The sequence below is a fragment of the Sus scrofa genome, chromosome 8, assembly GCF_054392235.1.
Source record: "Sus scrofa isolate SSC_HxYL_T2T_F1_AM1 chromosome 8, Sscrofa_HxYL_maternal_Yorkshire_Landrace_v2.0, whole genome shotgun sequence".
In the NCBI taxonomy this organism is placed as follows: Eukaryota; Metazoa; Chordata; class Mammalia; order Artiodactyla; family Suidae; genus Sus; species Sus scrofa.
Window position 1 is genome coordinate 107,662,872 of NC_139390.1, and position 26,587 is coordinate 107,689,458.

Here is a 26,587-nt window from a genome sequence, read left to right on the forward strand (position 1 = left end):
ATAAAGAAAATAGAGAATACAGTGCTGTTTTTTAAAAAACAGAAACTCAAATTCCTTCTAAATATCCTGAGGATACAAGAAGAATGAAATGTAATTATGGTCAATTAAACTATTTAACTCAAATCTTGGCACCAGCAAAGTAATGAACTCATCCTATGGAATTCAACTTGCTAGTCACATTCTGATGTTCTAGAATCATTTGAGAAAGCATGAAATGAAAATACATCAGTTAATTTTGAATATGTAATTAGAGAGCCTTTTGATTATTCATATAATTAATAAGTTTGCTATTTTTTAAATGAAAAATGTTTAACTATTGACATTGAGGTAGACACTCAATCTGACCACCAACTACCTCTACATTTATCATGGATTCAAGTTTATAAACAGGTTTGGGGCTATATAGTTAGTCCTGAAGCTCTAGTTGCAGTTCACTTTACAAAAGTAGGTTCAGATGAAAGTAAAGTCCTATTTTTTTATTGGCTTTTAGCTTATTCTGAACCAAAGGTCCAAATTCTAAAAACTGCAATCCAAAGGTAATATCAAAAGCATACAGATGGATTATTTCCAAATAATAAAGGACAACTTAAAACTACATTAAATGAAAATGGAAAAGCCAGAGGGAGGGGAAGTGTTAAGATGCATAAATGAATTATATAAACTTGAGGCAATTAATTTGTACAGATTTAAGAATGCCATTTATCAGTGATGACTGTTAGGATGGATACACAATGATTTATTGCAAAGATAACACATAAGTACAAATATGAAAAGCACTATATTGTTTCTTTACTTTATAAGACAAGAATGTTTAAGGAAGCACAATGTTCTATAGAAAATATTATTTTATATATCCTTCCAGAGTATACAGCTTAGCGCTATATTCCAAAACTGTTATATTCATCAACAGTAGGGTTAAAATTCAATAAAGAAATCAGTTGCTTTATAAAGTATGAAAAATTTGAAAAATGTTACATGAGGGTAATAATGTACTTTAGTAAAGGATGAGATATTCTTTTTCGTTTTTTTGTTTTTTTCATGAAAATTAGTTATTCACTAATTTATTCAACAAATATTGATTAGACATCTATTATGTGCTAGCCCTATCCCAAGTACCAAGAATAAAAATTAAAAATAAAAACCTCTGCTGTTATGGAACTTAAACTCCATTAAATATCCATTTAGCTATACCCTTTATCTAAAAATTTATCATTTTCATAGGGAAGAGAAGATACATAAGTGATACTTATTTTTCATTTTCTTTTTAAAATCCCTATTCAACTAAAGTTTATCCAGCATTGTTTCCTATAATAAAGAACTTTTTAATCAATAAAATAAAGTAACAGAAAGCAAAAAGAGAAAAGGATTAAAGTGAAAAATGAGATTTTGCTTACACTCTTTGCAACTTTATATTTTTACCACATGATTATAAATAAGAAAAATCTGGGGGAAAAATAACTAAATGATATATGTCAAAAACTGTAAAAATAACACATTTTAGTCTGGTAACTCCACTTCTAGGAATCATAAATGCAAAGACTTGGACACAAATACATTTATAACCACATAAGAAAAAAGTAGAAAAAAAAAAACCTAAATATTTGAGAATAGAAAAAGGATAAAACAAATACTGTTTATCTACATAAGTCTATTACGCTGTCATTAAAAAGACAATTGACACGAAATTTTAGAGTAAAATTGTTTATCATTTAATTTTAAGTGAAAAAAAGGAGAATATAAAACTATACATACCCTAAAATTAAACATATTAAAATAACTATATGCACAAAAAACCTATAAAATTCTTTAAAAATCTATTAGAATTAAGTAACTGTTAACAAAATATTCACAGTTATCTCTGGGTGAAACACTGAAATTTCAATGCATATTAGCCTATTCAAAGGGTCTAAGGATTCCTCCAGAAAAGAAATACATTTGACTTTCATCACCGGTTAATTGTAAAATACGTTTGACTTTTATTACACCAATTGGTATAATCACCAATTTGAAAAGCACCCCAAATGGAAACATTACATTTAAGTAAGTGGCTAACACCTGTGGTCTCCTGAAATTAATAACACGTTATATTATAATTGGCAACATTCCCACCTTAAGACATTTCTTTCAAACTTTAGGCAAGTGTGATTTAGAAGGTTTAATTTCATACACTAAAATCTTTTCTCAAAAGGTGTTTAATGCTCAATTTACTATTTAAAAAATGTTTGCAATTAACTAGCTACTTGAAGCAAAATAAGTATTAAACCTTCTGCAGAATTAATTTGCAGATGTACTTGTGGGTATAACTAGCCAGAAATCAGAAGAGTGAAGATTAGAATTTCAAATATAGAAATGTTGACTTCTTAGGAAAATTTTTACAATCTGAAGTCAGCATGAAAAGCAATGTAAGAAAGTACTCTGACCAAGGCTAATCACTTTGGAGCTCATGAGGAACATCACAGTATACCATGGCCTTAGGCCAAATAATAAAGTGCCAAATGGAAAATGGCACAAGTCCATGGATTATAAAAACTCTATCAAAAGAAAATAAAGGAAAAAATCTTTTATTAGAGTAATTAAAAATGCAGTTGTAGTACCAGTTCTTGTGATGAATAAATCAGTACAGCAATTCCAAGAGTGGATAGCCACTGTTTAAACACAATTCTCCACTGGCAGTTAACTTTAAGTTTAAAGGCCTACTGTATGTTTCTTTAGTTTCTAAACTTTTTTAATCACTAAAATGTTTTTGAATGGTATAGTTGCTTTATAACTCTATGCCTCAAAATTTTCACATGTGGCATTTGATGACAAGGCTCGTATCTGACCATTGTATTATGTAATGGTACCCAACAAAATACAGATAAATACTGCAAATAAAAGTATACATACCAATCAATGCAATGTGCCCAAACTTTAGACCATAAGCACCAAAAATATAAAAAGTTTCCCTACTAAGCCAAGATCAATCATTTTTTATTCTCTAATTCCATCTGTTAAATTATTCTCATGAAATTAGTATGTTCTGCCACATAACTTGTGAAAAACCACAAAAGATCAGCTTTCAGTAGTAAATCTGAAAATGCTTCAAAAAGAATTCAAAACCTGTCCTAAACTAGCAGCTAGTCCTTAAGGATGTTCTTATCTCCAGGGTACCATTTCCCAGCTAATTTACAAGTCAACTGGGTTCTATAAGAAGCTAAAAAAAAAAAAAGTCTGCTTTATTTAGCTTCTGCTAATAACTACATAAAATTTAGTGGCTCAAAACAACATTTATTACTTCTGACAATTCTGAGGGTTAACTGGGTGATTTCTACTGGTCTGAGCAAACTTCGATAGGGGTGGGTGGAACAGTTTGGCATGGCATCACAGGTTTGACAATTGGTGTACCTAGACTGAAGGGATCGCAACTAGGAGAACTCATCTCTGCTCCACACAGTCCCTCATCCTCCAGGAAGCTAGTAGAGTTTCTCAACAAAGCTAATGAAAGGTCAAAGACCAGCAAGAGAAGGCAAACCCTAAGCACTTTCAAGCCTGCTACATCATGACTGCCAACATTCTTTTGGCCAAAGCAAGTTACATGGCCAAGGGCAGATTGAGGATGAAAAACTTGACTCCCTATCTTTTACAGTATGAGCTACAAGGTTGCTGTGCAGGGCAAATGCCATCATGGAAAGAATCTGTGGTCACTTTTTACAATCTACCACGTTGCAAAATGCTCCACATGGTCCAAGTTTAAATAATAGTTCCTTTTCATCACTTCAAAATACATAATTACAAGATAATATAATGCAGGATGCACTGCTAATACTTGTTTCAATGTTTATTTTCTAAAAATATTAATACATTCAAAGAAAATTATGAGGTCTTTTTTTTCATGAGTATCAGGCCCACATGGGTCATTGGTGACATAACCAATGGTCCACACATAAAAGGTAAACTTCTCATGCCCTTGTGGTGATCTGCCTGAAAACTGTGCAAAGACAGTCAATCATAAAGTATATGCAAAAAAAATCCAAGGGAAATATCAGGCATCATTAATAGCAAGTATCATAACGAGAAGATTTTTTCTGTTGTTGTTCTAAAATTACCCTAGTTGATATATTCTGGTAAAACTAAACAAGGGATTAGTACACAACACAGTAACTGTACCCTTGGGCACTTGTACCAGAGAAATGAAAACTTATATTCACACAATACCTGCACAATAATGTTCACAGTAGCTTTATTCATAATAGTTCCAAACTAAAAACAGCCCAGATATCCTTCAACTGATGAATGGTTAAATGAATTATAGTACATGCATACCATGGAATATTACTCAGAAAAAGAAAGGAACAAATTATTGATATATAACAACTTGAAAGAATCTCCAGGGAATTAGGCTAAGTAAAAAAAAAAACTAAAACTATTGCGAATAGTTAACATATTGTATAATTCCATTTATATACGATTTTGGAAATTACAGAATTTCAGAAATGGATGCAGGAACAGGTGGGTATAGTTATGAAAGAGTAAAGCAAGGGATCACTGTGGTGATGGAATTCCTCAGTATCTTGATTCTGGTGATGGATACGCAAACCTTTACATGTATTAAAACTGCACAGGCACATACACACACACAACACAAACATAAATGAGTACAAGTTAACACTGGGTAAATTTGAATAAAATCAGTGATTCTATCAATATGAATATCCTGCATGTGATATTGTACTAGAGTTCTGCAATATGTTACTACTGGGGGAAACTGGGTAAAGGATACATAGGATCTCCTTAGTCTTTACAACTGTACTGAATCTACAATTACCTCAAAAAAATTTCAATTAAAAAAGTTGTTTTTTAAGTTTAGTGTAAGAAAGTAGTTTCCATATAGTCTTAGTCTCTTTTGGAGTTTAATTCAAACAGTGTGGCTAGCATGAGGGTACAAATAACTTACATTTGGGACATCAATTGCTACCTCCCTCATGGCACTGGGCCTGATGTCATTCATCCCCTGCAAGAAATCTTTCAGAGTAATCTTCACCAGCCCAGCTACCTTGCTATCAGGGAGGTTAGGCTGTTTCCTCAAGACTCTTCGCAAGGCATAGAGACCTGCAAAGAGAAAAGTAATACAAGCTTTATCTTTTACTTCATAAATAGAGACTGAACCACTACCAATAAAAATAACAAAAAGCCCAAACCTCATGCACATTATAGTATTTAAAATTGTATGTGTGTGTGTGTGTGTATGTGTGTGTGTGTGTGTGTGTGTGAATGTGTAGCACTGGGAGGGTGGGGAGGAACATGGAATAATGCGGGGGATGAAGGCAAAAATATAAATGCTTTGTTTTGGTGATGAAAATATGACAAACTTGTATGAAATATGAAAAGAGATATTTTATATATGTGAAATAAAACTCACAAAACTTTATCTACAAAAAAGACCATAAAGGTTTATCACAATCTTTTTTGTTTCAGGGATTCCTCTGAAAAGAGTAAAATAAAACAGTAACACTTTTTGCCTCTGCCCTTTTTGTTAATGTATATAAAGCAGAGTTACAAGTTTTATAAGGTATTGACAGAACATCTCAAAGGAAATACTTAGCAGTTAGAAATGTGGTTCTGGAATTCAAGAGAGAATCAAACTTCAGAATTATGAGTATACACACAAGATCTGATATTAAAAGAGTAAAGAGTCCTCTAAAAGGGAATCAGGGATGGAAGAATGAGGTGAGGGCTGACGTCTCAATCTTAGGAAAGCCTCTCAACGGAGAGCATAGGAGGAAATGATGGTTTAAAAACAGAAAAAATTGATAGGCAGAGTAGATAAGTAGAACTAGAATAGTAAAACACATGAGCCAAAAAGATGATCAACCAAATCAAATTCAGAGACAAGCAAAATAACTTAAAGAGATCATGCTGACCTAGAGAGTTAAAGATGTTAAGTTCTTTGTTTTTGCTATTTGCTTGGAGTTTAAACACTGACAGGACTGTATGTCCCAACCCCCAACCTCTACCCCCGCATCTAAGCTGCCAGATTTAGAGCCCTCTGGTCTGTGACTAGCCTAGAGGGCAGCCAAGTCCCTATGTGCTCTTTGCCTTAAAGTCTTTTGTAATGAAGTGCTATATTTGTATTCTAGTGCAAGATGGATGAAGTTCCACTTTGAAGAATTTTAGTCTCAAGACCTCTTAGAAATCCAGTCTGAATATCTGAACTTATCCTAAAACACCAGCTAGTTCAATCATTTTTAATGTCTTTTGTATAAAATGATAGGCCTCAGTGAATTTGTACAAAATTAAAGTATCTTTAACTGTCGTTTTACTTGCTTTCATTCTATTTGAACTTTGAAACAAAAGCATTGGTGCAAGGAAAGCAGACACAACTCCCCAGAACAGAGAGTTGGGTATCTCTGACTACTAAGAAAAAACCATGATAGTACATCACTACTCAAAAAATAGATGCATAGCAATCTCTCCCAAGGAAAACTAATATTCACAGAGATCTCTGATAGTAGGCCAACTAGGAAAAAAAGCTAGAAAAGAGGAAATTGAGGATATATTTTTTCTAGAAAAAAAATTCTTAGGCCATCCTCTGCAATCTAAAATCTATTAAGTCACTTATTTAAGCCTATCTGACAAATACACATTTGGTTTTCTGCCTTCCAAAAATGTTGAGAGATAATTCTTCACATTTCTGCTTATCTTTTTCAGCAGAAGCACTAACTGCCTCTATTGTAGACTATCTTTTCAAAGATGTTTGTACACAGAAAGATAGAGTGACTCCCTCCAAAGCAAACGACAAACATACTGCCCATTACAAAAGATTCAGGTTCCCTAAGCTCAGGGTCCCTCTCCTGTAATGCCACTTTGTATGGACTCTCTATCTCTATGAAAACTGAGACTCCAGGAGCAGGTGCAAATGCTGCGGCAGTTAATTCCCCAAGGAGATGAAAAGGCAAAAGAAAGCCTAGAGTCTCGAGGGTGGAGGGGTCACAGGATAGTAGAGTAGGAAGACCCTGAGCTCACTTCCTCCTAAAGCACAACAAAATTATGACTTTACAAATTTACAGAGCAACTATCTATGAGAACAACTTGAGCACTAGTAGAAAAGATTTCCACAACTAAAACTATAAAGAAGGAACTGTGAGATAGTAGGAGGGACAGAGATCATACATAGTCAAGACCCATACACTACATGGGTAACCCACAAATGGAAGGATAATCACAATTGCATAAGTCCTTTCCAAGGCAAGAGGGGTCCACGCCATACATCAGGCTCCTCCAGTGCAGCCTGGGGATCCTGCAGTGACTGGAAAAACAGGTCCCAGAACATCTGGCTTTGAAGCCAACAGGGCTTGTGTATGGGAGAACCAGAGGGTTGTAGGAAACAGAGACTCTGCTCTTAAAAGGGTCACACAAAATCTCACACACTACAGGTCTAGCACAGAAGCAGTAATTTCAAAGGAGCCTGAGTCAGACCCACTTGCTGAGGTTGAAGAACCTCCTGGAAAGGCAAGAGGCAAATGGAATTTCTGCTGGAGACACACATTTTGAGGAGATCATTCAACCATGAGGACAGTGGTGCTGGTAAGCACCACTTAAGAAGTCCTTCCTCTAGGATATTAGTGCCAGGGGCTTACCCACACACCAGTGAGCTGGTAGCAGACTCTATCCCCCCAGGACCCCACATTGTCCTGTCCATGAACAGGCCAGCACCAGTCTGGAACACCTTGGGCTACATAGCCTAGAAGCTTAGAACCCAACCACACAGACCACCAGGCCAGCAGCCACTCCTGAGGCAGGGACTGGCAGCCAACTGAGTTGGGGACAGCCCTGTCTCCCAGTGCACCAACAGCAGTCAGTCTCACCTAAACAGAAGGACCCAAGCAGCCCATGAAGGGAGTATTCCCTAAAGCACATAGCTCTAGCGACCAGAGAGGAGTGTGCTACTAGGCCCCACCCACAGAACTTCACCTACAAAAGGCCACTTGTCCAAAATTGGCAACATAAACAAACTGCCCAAAACACAAAACGAAAACAAAACAAAATAAAACAAAAAACCCCAACAAATTTGGCAAAATGAGGGGACAAAGGACTATGTTCCAAATAAAGGAACAAGACAAACCCTCAAGAAAAAAGCTAAACAAAGAGGAAATAAGCAATCTACCAAATAGAGAGTTCAAGATAATAAAGATGCTCAAGAAACGCAGGAATAGAATGGATGGACAAGTGGGAATTTTAACAGAAAAAAATATAATGAAGAACCAAACAGAGCTAAAGAATACAATAACTGGTAATATCCAAAATATACAAATAGCTCATACAAATCAGTAATAACAAAAACAAAAAAGTCAAAAAATGAGCAGCAGACCTGAATAGACATTTTTCCAAAGAAAACACACAGATGGCTAACAGGAAAATGAAAAGATGCCCAACACTGCTAATGATTAGAGAAACACAAATCAAAACCACAATGAGGTATCACTTCACACATGTCAGAACAGCTACCATCAAAAAGTCTACAAACAACAAATGTTGTCAAGGATGTGGAAAAAAGGGAACCCTCATACTCTGTTGATGGCAATGTAAATTGGTGCAGCCACTGGAAAACAGTACAGAAGCTCCTTAAAAAAACTAAAACTAGAACTATCATATGATACAACAATCTACTTCTGGGTACATTATCTGGAAAAATGAAAATGCTAATTCGAAAAAAAACATATGCACTCCAATGTTCATAATGGCACTATGAATATTTATAGCTATTTACAATAGCTAAGACATGGAAACAATCCAAGTATCCATCAACAGATGATTGGGTTAAGAAGATATGGTGAGTGTGGGGGGTTGTGTGTCCACACAACGGAATATTACTGCTACATTAAAAAGAACAAAATACTGCTATTTGCAGCAATATGGATGGACCTAGAGAATATTATGCTTAGTGAAACAACTCAGACAAATATGATATGATATCACTTTTATGTGGAACCTAAAAATTAACATAAATGAATGTATACACAAATCAGAGTGAGACTCAGACATAGAAAACCTGTAGTTACCAAAGTAGAGAGGGAAGTGGGATGGGTCAAATTAGGGGGATGGGATTAATAAACACAAACTACTATATGCAAAATAAATAAGCAACAAGGATTTACTATACAGCACAGAGAATTATACTCATTATTTTGTAATAACCTATAATAGAACTTAATCAGCAAAAATATTGAATCACTATGCTATACCCCTGAAATTAACATAATATCCTAAGTCACCTATCCTTCAATTAAAAAAAGAATATAAAAATACAATAAAAAAATAAACCCAAAGGAATCAACTGTAGATCACATGATACAGAAGAACTGATCAGCAAGCTGGAAAACAAAACAGTGGCAATCACCAAGCTTTAAATACTTGGGACCTAGTGAATAGCTAAAGCAGTAGTTTTGCCCCCGCTCATCAATAAAGCCAAGAACTGTTCTTTTTTATTATTATTACTAAAGTATAGTTGATTTAGAATGTTCCTCCATTTCCGCTGTACAGTAAAGCAACCCAGCCACACAAATACCCATTTATCCCCCCATTTTCCATCAGGAAGAATTATTCTCTAAATAAAGTAAAAGATGTGCTCAAAGGCTTCTAATGAAGTACTGCAATCAACAAGACAAGCTCAGCAGAGGCTGTGATAACTCCAGAGATGATCACCACACAGGGGTAGTGGAGATAGGAGTGGGGCAGATACTATGGAATAACATATAAAATCATTCTACTTCTTTCTTATAATTTTTTCTTCTTCCATTCATGCCTGCCCAATTATTAAATCTTTCTGTTTTCTAGGGGTTATTATTTCTCAACCTTTCTTCATTTCTAACATATATCAGGTTGTAGATTACCCTTTAAGAACTGCTTTAGCTGTGTACCACACATTGGGATATATTTTCATCATTCAACTTCAAGTAGGTTTTAAATTTGCCTATTATAACTCAACCAATGAATTAAAATTTTCTAATTTCCAAAGTATGAACGTTTTTGGCTGACTGATTTTTAAATGAATTTTGGTCAGAGGACAAGTCTATATAAGATGAATTTTTTTGAATGGCAAATTCATAAACGTTCTCTATGTGTGTGAATACGTATATTGTTCAGTTCGGTGTTTCGACTACATATTCATTAAATCAAGTTTGCTGATAGTGATGTTCAAACCTTTTCTATCCTCAACAATTGACAGAAATGTGTTAAAACTCAATAAAATGGCTATTCTGTTCATTTTTCCTTGTAATTATAGAAATTTTTGTTTATATATTTCAAAGCTATCCTATCAAGTACATCAGTTTTAAAATAGTTATAGCTTCCCAATGAACTGGATGTTTTATCAATATACAATGCTCATCCTTATCTTTAGGAGTGGTTTTTACATTAAAATTACTTGGTCTAATGTTAACCTGGCTATATTCCAATCCCTACCACCTCCTTTTCTTGCTTTCTTTGAGACTATTTTATTCTTTCACATCCTACATGCCTTCTATTAAAGTTATACATTCTATTTCCATTGTTTTAATTATGTGAAAAAAATGTTAATATACGTACTTTAATTAAGTATAGTTAATCAAATTAAAGTTAATCATAAGGCTGCAAGGAAATTGACAGGTGGGCCACAGAGAGACCTCCACATTATTCTTTTGCAGAGAGAGTTTTCAAACATCCAGAGTAAACACTTGTGTTTAAATCTCTACCATGTTGTTATTTAGTCCATTCTGTATTTTATTTACATCTACTTTTCTCTTTCACCAAAATCTTCCACTGTTGTGGTTCTGCCTCTTGAACTGCCCTTGGACTGATGTCATAATTTAAAAAACTCTTTTGTCAAAGAAAGATTACTTTAAACTTTACTTTGTTTTGTTCTCTATTCTATTGGCTCTAACTTAAAACATTTTAAATTTCCCATGTCTTTGGGTTTACTATAATCTTTTCCAACTACTAAGTTGAATGCATTTAATTTAACCCTTCTTGCTTCCTGATAAAACATATTTGTTATAATTCTCTCTTACAGAAAATTTAACACAGAGTTTTGGCTATCATTCTATTCCTTTTATTTCCTATATAATTTGTTTTTTAGCTCACACAGAGATTATTTGAGCATTATGTGATTTTATTTTCAATTGTACCAGTTACTAAATTATTGACTCTCAGCTCTAAAACCACACTTCTAAACTTGGTTTTGTGATACTGGGGCTGAGACACTGCAGACTACATTCTGTCTCTATGATAAGCTTTGCCAATTCTAGAGCAAAACTCTAGAGAGAGACTGCAGATGATGGGAAAAAGGGACTCTTTACTTCCATGGGCTGTCTGTCTGCTGCTCCTGTGACTATCATTCTAGTAACCCCTAAGAGACATGAGCACCAATCTACTACCAGTGCCATATTCTCAGAGGTCTGAGTCAGCCTTCAAATATCAGGCTGCTCTTCAGAAGTCTGAGTTATAGCTTCTAGATTTTAATAATCCCAAACTCTTCTCTTTGTTTCCCCAGCCTTAGGGGTAGTAGTAGTTTCTTTGTTAACAATTTTATAGTTTATTATCAATTCTTCATGCTAAATTCTCTCTGTAAAATTACTGATATAGGTTCTATCTCCTAATTGGATCACGGCACAAATAACAATCCTATGGGATATTTAAGAAAAAACCTGTTTTCTCCATTATATACAGACTTAGGATTTATACATGATAGCAAAACTACACAAACATTTTAAGAGGGAAATACAACCTTGACACCAGAACCAAATATGAACAAGAAAAAAAAAATGCTTTTCACTTATGGGCATGGGACAAAAGTTTTAAATAAAATATGAGGTGGATAAATCTAAAAGTGCATTAAAAAATCACATACTCACCAAAGAATTAATCTCAGAAATGAAATACCAATTCATCAAAAAAACTATTAACTCACCACAATGACTAAACTGAGAAAAATCATATAATACAGAAAAAAATACCTGATAAGATTCAATATCTATTTATAATGATAAAAATAATTCAAAATACTTTTAACAAAGTGTGTTTAAAACTATATTCCAGAAAAGTTTAGTAAACATTATACTTGATGAAGAAACTTAAATGCAGTCTCTTGAAAACTGATGACAAGACAAGGATGTCACTATCACTAGTACTGGATAATTCAATTGTGGAGGCATGGTTATTAAGAATAGAAAAAAAGAGATTGAGGAAGAGGTAAAGGCTGAAAAGGGGTAAAACTGTCATTATTTGTCTATATGGCAATCATCTACATAGAAAAGTCAAAAAAATAAAATAAAAAACTATTAGAATTATGAGATATGCAAAGTCAATAACCAACAAAAAACAATCAGTATAAGGTTTCTTCACAATTAGAAAAGGAATTTTAAAATATAATTAAGAAAAAAAGATACCATTCACAACAATGACAAAAACAATAAAGTATCTAGGAATTAACCTAATTAAGAACATAAGACCTCTATGGAGAGAATTCTAAGCTAATGGAAACTATGAATAAAAGGAAGCCAAGGGAGAGGGGAAGGGAGTGGGATGGACTAGGAATCTGGGAATGGATAAGCAATGAGATCCTACTGTGTAGCACTGGGAACTATATCTAGTCACTTATGATGGAGCATGATAATGTGAGAAAAAGGAACGTTTATGTTATGTGTGACTGGGTCACCTTGCTGTACAGTAGAAAATTGACAGACACTGTAAACCAGCTGTAATGAAAAAAAGTAAAAATCATTAAAAAATAAATAAATCAATCAATAATGAATAAAAGGAAGACATCCTATGTTCTTGAATGAGATGACAATATCATGAAAACATCAATTATATTCAAAACAATCTACATATTCTAAATGCAACCCCCAATCAAAATGCCAGCTATATATATTTTTTGCTAAATTAGAATAAATTTTCTCTTAAAATATACTGTGGAATAAAGGTCTATACATAACTAAGTCAACAGTAATGCATTAATAAGATTTACCTTACTAGATATTAAGATATAATTAATAGTACTAAAAACAGTAAGTTATAAGACTAGACAGACCACACTGGGATAGAATAGATTTCAGAAATAATCCATACATATGTAACAGTAAAATAAAATAAATTTGTTACAATATATCATAAATGAATGAGAAAAGGACAGGCTATTTAGTAGCTGTAAGTGAGTAATGGGAAAAACCAGTGGGAAGGAAGCAATGAAGACAGGAACAGAAATTAATGAAATAGAAAACAAATGTACAATTAAAAAGCAAATCAGGAGTTCCCACTGCGGCTAGGCAGAAACTAATCTGACTAGCATCCATGAGGATGCAGGTTTGATCCCTGGCCTTGCTCTGTGGGTGCAGCCCTAAAAACAGCAAAAAAAAAAAAAAAAGGCATTTGAGGAGAAATAAGAGATTCCTTACATACAGCTCCTGTGGCATATGGAGGTTCCCAGGTTATGGATCAGAGCTACAGCTAGCTGCCAGCCTACACCACAGCCACAGCAACACCAGATCTGAGCCACATCTGCAACCTACACCAAAGCTCACCACAACACCAGATTGTTAACCCAGTGAGCAAGGCCAGGGATTGAACCGGCAACCTCATGGTTCCGTTGCGCCACGACAGGAACTCCAATCTGAAAGTACTCTTGAAGAACAGTTCTTCAAACTGTTATAAACCATGCCAAGTATTATGACATGGAAAGAACAAAGAGGCACAAAACACATGTCAGGGGCATTTAACTCAGTTTAGGAGGATTAGTGACAGTTTAGAGTTAGATAACCATCAGAAAAATCATTTAGTATATTCCTTCATTTTACAAATGAAAATGGAGACTAAAACATGTGTACAAGCTCAAGTAGTTAGACTTGAAAGAAGAGCTGATGTTAAACTGCTAACATAATTGAGGCAAGGAAGCAATGAAGTGTTTGAGGTAGACAGACCGAAGAGCACACAGAAAGGCCTAGGGACAAAAATGAGCATTAACACTTGAAAGATTATGCGGCCCTGCAGAACAATAAAAGATAAAATCTCTGTCCTTAAAGAGTTTACTCTTGGTGTTTCCTTGTGACACAGTAGGTTAAGGATCTGGTGTTGTCACTGAAGTGGTTTGGGTCTATGCTGTGGCACGTGTTTGATCCCTGGCCCAGAACTTCCACAAGCTCTAGGTGCAGTGCAAAAATAAATAAATAAATAAAAGTTCACTCTAAGAAATATGAAAGAAAATGTTTTAAACAAACCTAAATCCAACTCTATTCATTTATTTGTAGATATGTGTGAAGATGAAGCATAGCAGACTGTCAGAGAAAAAGAAAACATGCAAGATCACACATCTGCAAAAGCTGTAAAACAACAAAACAAGGGATCCTGGAAATCCCTGCCACAGGCCTTCAGATTCTTTTCCAATATGAGGTTCTATGATTTCAGAGTATATACAGAGATACCATATTTCATATAAATGCTATTCTTGAAAATAATTAGTTGAAACAATTTATATGAATTAAATGTATATCAGAGCTTGCAAAAAATAAAGACCCATGGAGCTATCATATTAATGCAACCAATCCTCCATGGTCCTAGATAGGCCACTAGCTCAGGTGTCACTTTACCTAAAACTTGGCTGCTCTGGCCATCAGTTATATTTTAATCTTTCCATTTAATAAATGACATATTTTCTCTAAATCATTTTTTCAGCTTTAAAATTCTACAGTGCTAGAGGAGCAAATGGACACATGCACATCTTCAAAGACTATAGCTCAGGGAAAGCAGACTATGACATTTCCTTTCCTTATTAAGTTTAAAGTTAATTTTAAAAATGTAAACAAAAACAGAAGCCATACTTTTATGTTCTTAGGAAACACAACTTTGAAACAAAAAACACGTGTAGCTAATTAAATGCGTCATTCTGTTTTCATTATTTTATATTCCAGTGCTCTCAAAAGTTTTGAAATGGAAAACAAGATGCAAGGAAAAGAAGAAAAGGCAAAACGCCCCAGGCAAGTCTAATGCCAACACATTCTTTCTGGTATATGACATGTTCTCAAGCCCCACACCACTATCCAGATATAATCACTGCGGGACAAGATCAGTTCCTCTAAATGCATGCTCTTCAAAACCATCTACTCCAGAGTCAATCAAGAAACATCTTGCCCAGCACATTTTTTTATACTTAATGCTTGCTAAAATATGATATCTTTTGAGACAGCAATTAAGTTCCTTCATTAGAAACTAAGCTTAAGTTAATCACAGAGGTAATAATGTTTTTCTAGAATTACTATCTACTCTATAAACAATTATACAAAGAAGTGACATGAAACATGGGCATCTGTCTCTCAGATATGAATTGTAAAAGTTATTTGTAAAATTTCCAAATAGTATACTCAGGCACACAAAGACTGAAAGCAACTGTAACAAAATCTAAGTTTCCCTTTTTAAAATACACGTTTCTCAAAACATTAGAACTCTAGAAAATGTTTGATCTGAAGCCTTGCTCCTTCTCAACTTGGTATTAAGAATAGATTAGGTGACTGTATCATTTGATATATCATTGGGAGAGTTACATTTCTTACTCCTCATTCACAGAGAAGAAATTACACTGAATATCCTCAAAGAGGGTGTTGTGGGTTTTGCATTATTTATATTACAAATGATTAGTATAACTTAAACTAACTGCAGAAGCCAGGTCTATCTTGAAGCCCCTATCCCTTTTAAAAGTTGCTTTTAAAAGTAATGGCACTATGGAATGCACTCTGGTCCCAAGACCTAATCTTGGGCCAAGACTTCACTAAGTGCTAGAGCTAGGAAAGATCACAGAGTCTGCCCTCATATGTGAAATAAGGGAATGTACTATATGATTTCTGATATGTCATCTAGGTCTAAAACCTCAGAAGTGATCCACTTCACCAGTCCCAATTTTTAACAAACTTTCCTAAAATTATAGCCTTTAGTTTCAAATTTTTAGTATCAAATTATTTACTTATCTTTCTTACCACCCTATTAAAATGCCAACAAAAAAAGGAATAATTGATTACAGCACAATTCTTATGCCAACAGAGGTTGAAGATCTATGGCTTGGAGGACTAGAGCAAAGCCCAGATAAGAGGAGAGGAACCAGGAAAATAATGAAAGAATATAGTGTGATCTGGTTTTGACTCAAGGAGGAAGGGGGAAGAGGGGACAGATATGGTAAAGGAGGAAGGCAAGTCAACTATGTTTATCTCTTTTTCTGCAAAGTACAAAAACTCTAAACAACATACCATTAAAACTGAAAAAATAATTCACAGTCATTATCTCTGTTCCCTCAACTTTTATCACTCTTCCATTTATTGCAACCTAGCAGCTAGCCACAAGTTCCCATTAGCACTACTATCTTCCAAGGCCCCCATGACCTTTCAGGTACTAAGCACTTGATGTCACTGTGGTCTCTATACTGTTGATCTTGGCTCCAGTATTTATTCCCTGTGTGATCTTGGTAAAGTTCCATAACTTCTCTGACTTAAGTTTATTCACCTATTGAATGAAACTAAACATATAAGGGATGCTATGAGTAAGAAATCATTAATACATGTTAATGCACTTCAAACAATGGTTGGCACACTGTAAGTACTCAATTGGTGGTAACTAATATATGATTTCTAAATACTTCCTCCCTGAAATCTTCCCTCATTAGAATTATCACTTTTGGGGGGTTCTCTTCGCCTATCTCTAGCCTACTCTTCAGTCCTATACCAGATCTTTCCTAACAACATAACTCATTTCAGTGGTGGTGTTCCCAGGTGTTCCCAGGATCACTTCTTTCCTCATTAGCATGCTAAAACCTCCCTAAAGACACAAATACAATAGGCCGTAATTTTCCTGTTACACTGCTCTACTTCCCTTTGCATCTTGAGCTCTAAGAAAAGAGAGTCCAAAGTCCGTCTCTTCCTGAGGTAAGCCCAGCACCCACTTCAGTGCCTGGGTCATTACATAAATGACCGAACTCTACTCATTCTAAGTGATTCCATTCATTTCAACGGCTTCAGTCACTATCTAAATGCTGACAGCTCCCTAATCCATATATCTAACCAACACTCTCCTCATCTCCAAAACCTGCAATTCAAAGTCCTGTAGCTTAGATAATGTAAAGAATAAAGAGCGGTAGGAAGTGGAAGTAGAGCAGGCAGGAAGAAAACATTGTCTGCAGTCCAGACAAGAGGAATGAAAACAGATTTAAAACAACTTTTTAATGTTTTAAAAGATCAAACTTTGAATAAATTTCGAAAATAAAGCCAACAGGATTTGATAGAGTAACAAAAAAAGGAATCAAGAATAACTCTTAAAAGTAACTTTCATTTAGAAAGACTGATTTTATTTTTGTGATTGTTTTAATTAGAAAGAAAACCTTTCCTCAAGTTTTCTACTTTTATAGCCTTGGCAAGGCAACTCAGAAAATTTTCCACTTAGTGAAGTAAATGGTATATATCACTTAGAGCTTAAACAGAATCAAAACTACCACCTGTTTTTCTGAAACAAACCATTCAGCTCCAGTCATTTCAAACGAACAGCAAAAGTAGTATTAAGATACTCAATTCACTTATCGAGAAAAGAAAAATTCCATCTCTTACATAATATCCATAATATTTATGCAGTAGGAAAAATCCTAACATTACAAAACATAACTATCATATTTCAGAATTATATAAAATAAGGGTAATTCTTGCTTTAGGAGATATTATACTGCATAATTACTGCTTATTTATCCTGCTACAATAATGAATAAAGATATGATCCCTTATAAAATATATTAGAGTGATAATCATGATAGACACATCAGTTTAATTTTGTTGCTGTACCACAGGCATACAGTGGACTTAACATGTGAGACAAGGTGGGTAGGGGAGAGAAGAGACTGTGATTTTGACTGTGCCTGACAGAATTCAGCAAGAAAATCTGTCAGGGAGGCACCCCCAAAACAAACCATAACTCTAGTCTGCATATTTCTAATATGGACAATACTTTTACTGAATACAGATTCAGTAAAAATCACTAGTCTAGCAAGGTAAAGAATTCTGTCAGATTTCCCTTTATCTCTTATACTAGAATAATCAAGAAACTTAATAAAACAAGAAATATTGCCAAAATTCAAATAAGCTTTTACGAGAGAACTGCATAAATACACACCAAACAAGAAAAATTTTTTTTAAAAAAGAGAAAATGATATTTACCAAGGACCTGTATAAACACCATGAACAATGCTGCTAGGGTATACGTCTTCATTTTTTTCTTTTTTTAGCCTCACCCATGGCAATTGGAAATTCCTGCGCTAAGGACTGAATCTGAGCTGGAGCTGTGACCTACATCACAGCTGCAGCAATGCTGGGTCCTTAACCTACTGCAATGGGCCTGCAACCTGAGCTGCTATAGACAATGCTGGATCCATAACCTGCTGCACCAGAGTGGGAACTCCATGCCAGGCTATACTTCTAAACCTCCTAAGAACTCCCTAATTTAGCAGGTGAGGAAACAGTTCAAGAGGTTAAATGGTTTGCTCAATGACTTTCAGCTGATAAGGGATAGTACTAACATTTGAAACTAGAGCTCACCATGAGTTTTCCACCAAACCCCACTATTTCCCTGGACTTTATTTAAAGATATGTATTTTTATAGAATCAATATTTTAACTCTATCCTAGAAACAACATAGGCATAATTCAAAAAGATGGAAAATGTTAGAAAAAGAATCTTTCTTAAGAGCTGAGCTGTATGTAGTAGATCCTCTATAAATTCCTGTTAAAATAAGCTAGTGAAGGGTGGGAGGGAGGACTAAAAGCTATAAATATCTCAGAACGCTGGTACAAGACAGATAAAATTTTCCATTTCAAAAAAAGTTACATTACAGTAATTAGATTCAGTATTTTTACTAGACCTACGTAAGTGTAATGATGACAAAATCATTGTTTAAATAAGAGTTTTAATTCTTCCTGTTCTGCGCTGCTATCTTATCAAGGCACAAGTATTTGGTTGAAAAGTACATGTTGAAATGATGTGTAATCAACAAGGATGCTAAAGATAAATTCTTAGAGATGTGAAGCAAATACTTCCTTCTATTGTAAACAAAACGACTGAGTCCACTTCTTGAAGAAATCAAGCTCTATTTATATTCACTCTCCTGAAATGGCACAGGCAGCCTTAGAAGGATAAGTTTATAATAAATCCCTGCATTTGGAAAACACTGTTGCTAAGCATCTTCTAACATTCAGCAGAGTTTATATAATTCATGTCTCCGCTGCATAATTAACATTTCATGTTTTCTAAAAAAGTGTGGTATGCTTATCTATGTTGTTAATTTAAAGCATCATAAATTTTGAGGGAATTAATAAAAGGCTATACAACTAATTAATTAGAAAGGCAGCCTAATCCCAGGAGGGATGCAAACATAGACATTAAATGTCAGGATGTGTCAGAGTTGAGCTTATAAACAGCTTGTCTACTTGAGATAAAACATTTCAAAATGCAGCTGCTCTCTGCTTAAAAAGGTGAGTTACAAAACATTAGGTTTTGGACAAGTCACAACTTATCAAATCACACTCTAGCTCAAAAATTCATTATAAAGAAAACAACATTTGAAAATCAGTTTCACACTCAACCCTCGACATTAAATATTATATCTGCTCAGATAATAAGAGATCCAAGTGTTGAAAGAAACACTGCTATAGTATTCCTGACTTTCTTATTAATTATGGAGACAAAGTTTAATAATATGGAAAATATTCAGTAACACTGGAATAAATGATTAGAAAAGTTGAGAATAAGCACACTGTGAAAGACACTATCATTCTTACAAACTCTGGGATAAACTGAAACCTTCTGTCCTCTGGAAAAGCATGAGCAAACATACATGCTACAGGGAATTCGATCTTTTGTATTAATAACCCACAAACAATAATTTTAAGATTACCAAAACAATTAGGGAGATGGTTCACTTACGTTTTATGAAATTCTGAATCACTTCAGTGAATGCAATTACTAGATATCTATGTATCACTTTTTGTTAAAAAGGCAGAGGTTCCTTGGCTAGAAGGCCATCCAGGAAAAGGAAAACCATCAGATAGCCAACACACAGAAAGCTCAAAGAAGATACATGTTCACAAACCATAAGCAAATGTTGTAGGAAAAACACAAGTCTATATTCTTATTTGTATTCTTCACTATTAATCTTTAACTATTTACCTCATTGTGGCTTTCTCTTTCAGAATTATTTGTCATTTTTAAGTTTTATTCAGGACCATTAGACACAACTACAAGACAAACATGAACATTCATTTTCTCCTAGAGTGGGAAATGAAATGATACAGTAGTTCAGAATAGTATGTTACTATCACATTAAAAACTCCAGAAAAAAACTCAACACTGTCAAAGAGAGTCAGAGAATTATATTACCTAAACTTAATGCAGTTTTTGGTTTTGGGGGTTTTTTTTTGGTGAAAGCATATCAAAACTTTCTTTTGCTTTACTTTGGATAGAAATGGACATATCTCTGGCTCAGTGGTTAAGAAATCTGGTGTTGCCGTGAGCTATGGTGGAGGTTGCAGACGCAGTTTGTATCTTGGTGTTGCTGTGGCTGCGGCATAGACCTGTCGGTTATGGCTCCAATTCGACCCCTAGCCTGGGAACTTCCATATGCCGCAGGTGTGGGCCTAAAAAGACCAAAAAAAAAAAAAAAAAAAATTGTGTTTTAACAGGTACTACAAGAGAATTCTACTACACAGGTTTAACACAGGAGAATCACTGGCCTAATTCAATGATACAAATACCTGTTCACAGGCAAATCCAAGACTGGTTACTTCAAAATCACTTGGGAAACACATACTGATTCCAGTTTCCCACTTCCCTTGTTCAATGAAGTATGAGGAAGGATAGAAAGAGAGAGAGAGAGAGAGAGAGAGAGAGAGAGTGTGTGTGAGAGAGAGAGAGAAAGAGAGATCACGTATCCATTGTATGCACAGATGTAGCTTCCCAGATGAACCTGATGCATAATGAGATATAGGAACAAATGTCCCCTATCAGTGGTTCTCAAAGTGTGGTCCCCAGACCAGCAGCATCAGCATCAGCTGAAAACATGTTAAGAATTCCCAGACACCACCCCAAACCTATTAAATCAGAAACCCTAGGAATAGGGTACAGCCAGCCATCTATAGTTTACTAAGTTCTCTAGCTGATTTTGATACATGATAAAGTCTGAGAACTTTAACTCCAAGTGATGCGTCTAGAATTGAAAACATGTGAAATGAATCTGAATTCTGCAGAAAAGAATAAATAATAGAGACAGAATTAACTTGTGTACTCAGGAATACATCTCCTGAAGTTGGAGTCTCTCACTGTCCTCACAAACTTGGAGGTCAAGGTGCCTCACTTCCCAGATACGCCAGTGGGAACTGTTAAGATGTCTGCTTAAACACAGCTGGTAAACAACGAAATGGTAAGCAATGAAACTGCCTCCTAAAAAGCCCTGGTTTTAAGCAATATAAAGTCCACAGTCAGAATCACAGTTGAAAAATCCTCAGTGGGAAGACAAGGATAAGACTGGAAATGTTTTTAAAAAAAACAGCAACAGTTGCTTAGTGCATCACAGAACACTACCTTGTCTATTGCTACCTATAAAGATAGCAGTAACCACTTGGAGTTGTATCCTCAGCACAAAGCAGGGATTTCTGAAAGCCAACAGAGAACAGGAAGAGATGAATCTCGCCAGGGATTTAAAGATAAAACTCAACTCAACTCTGAGGTTAATAAATATAATGTTTATTACTCTACCAAGGGGAGTGTAGTGGTAATTATGCCTCATTATGTCTCTCAGTTTTCACATATATTTTTTGGATCAAATACTTACTGTGCACTTATTTTGTATTAGAAATCATTAGTACTGCCTCCAAATGTTAAGATTTTTACCATGACTCTTTCTGTAAAAATTACGATTCTAACTTTGTGTTTAATTCTAAGGTCAATGTACTAAGTGTGACTGTTTCTACTTGTCCAAGGACACTTACTGTGTTAAAAAAAAAAAAAAAAATCAGGATTTCCAATCCTATCTCAGCAGTCAGCAAACCTGACTAGCATCCATGGGGAAGGAGTTTTGATCCCTGGCCTCACTCAGTGGGTTAGGGATCCAGTGTTGCAGTGAGCTGTGGTGTAGGTCATAGATGTGGCTCAAATCCTGTGTTGCTTTGGCTATAGTGTAGGCCAGCGGGTACGCCCTAATCAGACTCCTGGGAACCTCCATGTGTGCAGGTGCAGTGAGAGCCATTCAATTTTTCCCCTAATAACTCCTCTAAATTTAGTTAATAGGTGACATTAAATGTTCAATTTTTTAAATCGAGAACTAGGAAAGTACTACATACTTCAAATTTACAATATGGCTGAGTTTTGTTTTTGATTTTTTTTTTCCTATACTCAATGCACACATTAGGGATGCCCTTTGTGTGTGCAGTAAGTGAAATACCCTTATGCTTAGTCTGTAGCACTTGGAGCATAATTCTTACTAATTTTTGGGGGGCCACACCCGTGGACTGTGTAAGTTCCTGGACCAGGGACCAAACCCGCACCATAGCAGCAACCCAAGCCGCAGTGACACCACCAGATCCTTAACCTGCTGTGCCATAAGACAACTCCTAATTCTTACTATTTTTAATGCTTACAGAGTTTAAGTTCTTTTATCTTTCCTCTGAGTCACAATATTAACCAAATGTATAGTTTACTCAAGTTCTTAGAAACTATAGAACTGTTTCAATGAGAAAATGCAGTTAACTTCATAATCAACATTAGTCTGCTTTGTAGCATTATCTCTAAGGATACCATGGAAGAAAGCCCTGACTAACCACCTAAGTTTAAAAATCACTCAGACAAACAAGTACAAAAGAGAAGACAATCTCTTTTGAAGGGTGGAAAGGCCATTTATGAAAGTAGCTTACGAGGCCAGGCCAGATTTAATGCTGGACTTTGGTAGTTCCTTGTTATTTTCCCCCTTTTCTAGTTCGTCCAACCCTTCCTATCCTCCCTCCCTTCCTTCCTTTCTTTTTTCCATTTCTTTCTTGTTCTCCCTTATATCCAGGGAATGTCATATTTACAAGGGCACTTAGATATCATTTACCACAACCCCCTCAATTTACAAATGGAAAAAAACTAAGACTCAGGCAAAGTACTTGCCCAAGAATACAAGCCTGATTTTAAAGGCAGGTCTGTCCAACTATCAAAATCCATTTTCTACTATATGCCCCTGCCTCTTTAGAAAAATCCCTTACAAAAAATTTTAGCGCAATGTCCTTAAGCTTTATTCTGCTACATAAAGTTAGAGAAAAATACTACATAGTACAATATACCTAGTCCTTAAGAGAGTATACACAAACCACATATTTTCCCTACTAGACACTTTCATTTTAAGACTAAACCTTTTAATGATTATCTTCTCATAATCTGATTCATTGCCAGATCAAACAGAAGATCCGTTAAATACCTGATAATCTGAAATTATTAAGTCATATTAACAGCAGTTAATATTTACTGCTTGAATCAACACTAAAATGAGGTATCACTTCACACCAGTCAGAATGGCCATCAATAAAAAGTCTACATAGAAGAAATGCTGGAGAGGGTGTGCAAAAAAGGGAATCCACCTCCACTGTTGGTGGCAATGTAAGCTGGTGCAGCTGTTATGGAAAAGAGTACAGAGGTGCCCCAAAAAAAACTAAAAATAGAACTACCATATGATCCATAAATCCCACTCCTGAGCATATACACAGACAAAACTCAAACTTGAAGAGATACATGCAACCCTATGTTCATAGCAGCACTACTTACAATAACCACGAATAGAAACAACCTAAAGGTCCATTGACAGACAAATGGATAAAGAAGATATGGTATATATAAGCAATGGAATATTACTTGGCTGAGTAATACTCATAAAAAGAATGAAATAATGCCATTTGCAGCAACATAGATAGACCTAAAGATCATATAAATGAAGTCAGAAAGAGAAAGACAAATACCATATGATATCACTTATATGTGGAATCTAAAATACAACACAAATGAACTTATCCACAAAACAGAGTCATAGAAATAGAGAACAGACTTGTAGTTGCCAAGGGGGAGAAAGGATGAGGGAGGGATTGAGTGGGAGTTTGGACTTAGCAGATGCAAACTATATATACAGAATGAATAAACAACAAGGTCCCACTGTATAGCACAGGGAGTTATATTTAATAATATGTAATAAACCATATGGGGAGTTCCCGTCGTGGCGCAGTGGTTAACGAATCCGACTAGGAACCATGAGGTTGCGGGTTCGGTCCCTGCCCTTGCTCAGTGGGTTAACGATCCGGCGTTGCCGTGAGCTGTGGTGTAGGTCGCAGACGCGGCTCGGATCCCGCGTTGCTGTGGCTCTAGCGTAGGCCGGTGGCTACAGCTCCGATTCAACCCCTAGCCTGGGAACCTCCATATGCCGCGGAAGCGGCCCAAGAGATAGCAACAATAACAACAACAACAACAACAACAACAAAAAGACAAAAGACAAAAAAATAAATAAATAAATAAATAAATAAATAAATAAACCATATGGAAAAGAACATGAAAATATATATACATATAAAATATGAAAAATATATGTATTTATATATAATAAAGAGATATGTGTGGGTATATATAACTGAATCACTCTGTTGTACAGAAGAAATTAAGACAACATTGTAAATTAACTATACTTCAACAAGTTATTTAAAAAATCTTATTTACTGCTTGTATGTTCCAAGTACATCCTTTTTTATTTTAACATGTACATCCTTTTTTTTTTTAACTGAGAAAGGCCTTCAGTTAGAGGCCTATCCCCATCCCACCTTCTGAGCCTTTCACAACTTTTCAATTAAATGTAACATAACCAGCAGAATTGAATTTTTCTTGCCATTTTCCTAAAGTTCTTGAGGGTACTATAGTGCCCATGCAAATGGATGCTCCTATTTATATCTAGAAACGTGAGTTACATCATCACTTTTTCCCAAAAGTCTAAGGACACAACTTAATTTCTGGACTACATTTACCTGTGAAAATATATGGAGGTATTTTTTACATTATAAATTGATCCTACGCTTAGATTTATAGACTAAAATTAAATCAAAAAGTATTACATCACTCTGAAAAATACCTTTTTTTTTATGATTAAGGGCATCCATTTGGACCTTGAGTTTAAATTCCAGCTTTGCCACAGAGTAGCTGGGAGATGTGTTTTTGAGTCTGATACGTATATCACAGGATTGGTGTGAGAATCAGATGAAAGACTGTTTTTCCTTTCCCACCTTCTCATGTCCTCAATCTGACTACAACTTCAACTTTTTCTTTAAGATTCTTAGATGTCACTTTTTCTATATAACCAGAGGATTTCCTTTCTCCATAGAAGTCACTACATTATCCCTAGTATCATGAGTATGTATCTCACCGCATAATTAGTTGTTTACAAATTACTTTCCCTCATCAAATTGTGTGTTTCTGTACAGCAAGAATCCCAGGAGTTCCCGTCGTGGCGCAGTGGTTAACGAATCCGACTAGGAACCATGAGGTTGCGGGTTCGGTCCCTGCCCTTGCTCAGTGGGTTAACGATCCGGCGTTGCCGTGAGCTGTGATGTAGGTTGCAGATGCGGCTCGGATCCTGCGTTGCTGTGGCTCTGGCGTAGGCCAGTGGCTACAGCTCCGATTCGACCCCTAGCCTGGGAACCTCCATATGCCGCAGGAGCGGCCCAAAGAAATAGCAAAAAAAAAAAAAAAAAAATCCCAGAACCTTCTAGAATGTATTTAGAGTCAAAAAATGACTGAAAAAGGATGCTGAAGAATGAATCCTTGCCTAGATAAGCAAGTCGAAAGCAATGCCTAAAGAGTCATCCAGACTCTTCCTTATCATCCAGTAGAATAAAGGAAGCAAAGTTATCTACCCACTGATACTTAAGCATCTTGATCACTAGGGAATTCATTTCTATGACCAAACCTGCCATTTCTTGTGAAACACAAGAAACTAGACAGAAAGGGACTTTGTCCTGGACCATAATGTCCCAGAATACAGTTTGTATTTGCCTCATAGTTTACATAATCTGTAGTCTCTGCCAGTTTTGAGTCCTCCAAAATGGAAATTGTGATAATGACCCAATAGAATGAAGTAAAACTGATTTTTTTCCCCCACAAAATATAAGATATCCAAAGACTCCTAAATATCTCTTACAAGTTTTCTGTTCTTCCTCCTCAAACCTCTTGTCCTGCACACATTTAGGCCAGATTAGAAGGCTCAAAGGACTAATGAAAGAGCATTCGAAACCTACTAAATTAGATAAACTGTGAATCAATGATTTGGAGATAAAAATTACTGTATTTTATGTATAAATTCCCAACTCAGAATTCAATTTCTTCTGCTATCTAAAAGGATTAAACTTTACTTAAAGCAGCTTGTTAAGATATTGGATAGATAACAAATTAAAACAACGGAATGACACAACTGAAAACAGGTTCCTCCGAAATATAAAAAACCTCAGAAACATAAACCCATACAAGAGAACAAAATAAATTTAAGAAACCTAAGATTACTA

At 35.3% G+C, this 26,587-nt stretch overlaps 1 protein-coding gene across 10 annotated transcripts in view; it reads right to left on the reverse strand.

The window, feature by feature from the left end:
- AFG2A (AFG2 AAA ATPase homolog A) overlaps positions 1 to 26,587 on the reverse strand; it is a 324,349-nt gene that overhangs the window by 275,445 nt on the left and 22,317 nt on the right. For 8 of the 10 annotated variants that reach the window (XR_014811844.1, XM_084970684.1, NM_001177913.1 and 5 more), the window contains 1 exon segment: positions 4,934 to 5,088. Coding sequence is in view for 9 of the 10 variants with exons in the window: in XM_084970684.1 (XP_084826810.1) it covers positions 4,934 to 5,088 (155 nt within the window). In the remaining variant the exon portion in view is untranslated. 10 annotated transcript variants of the gene reach the window in all.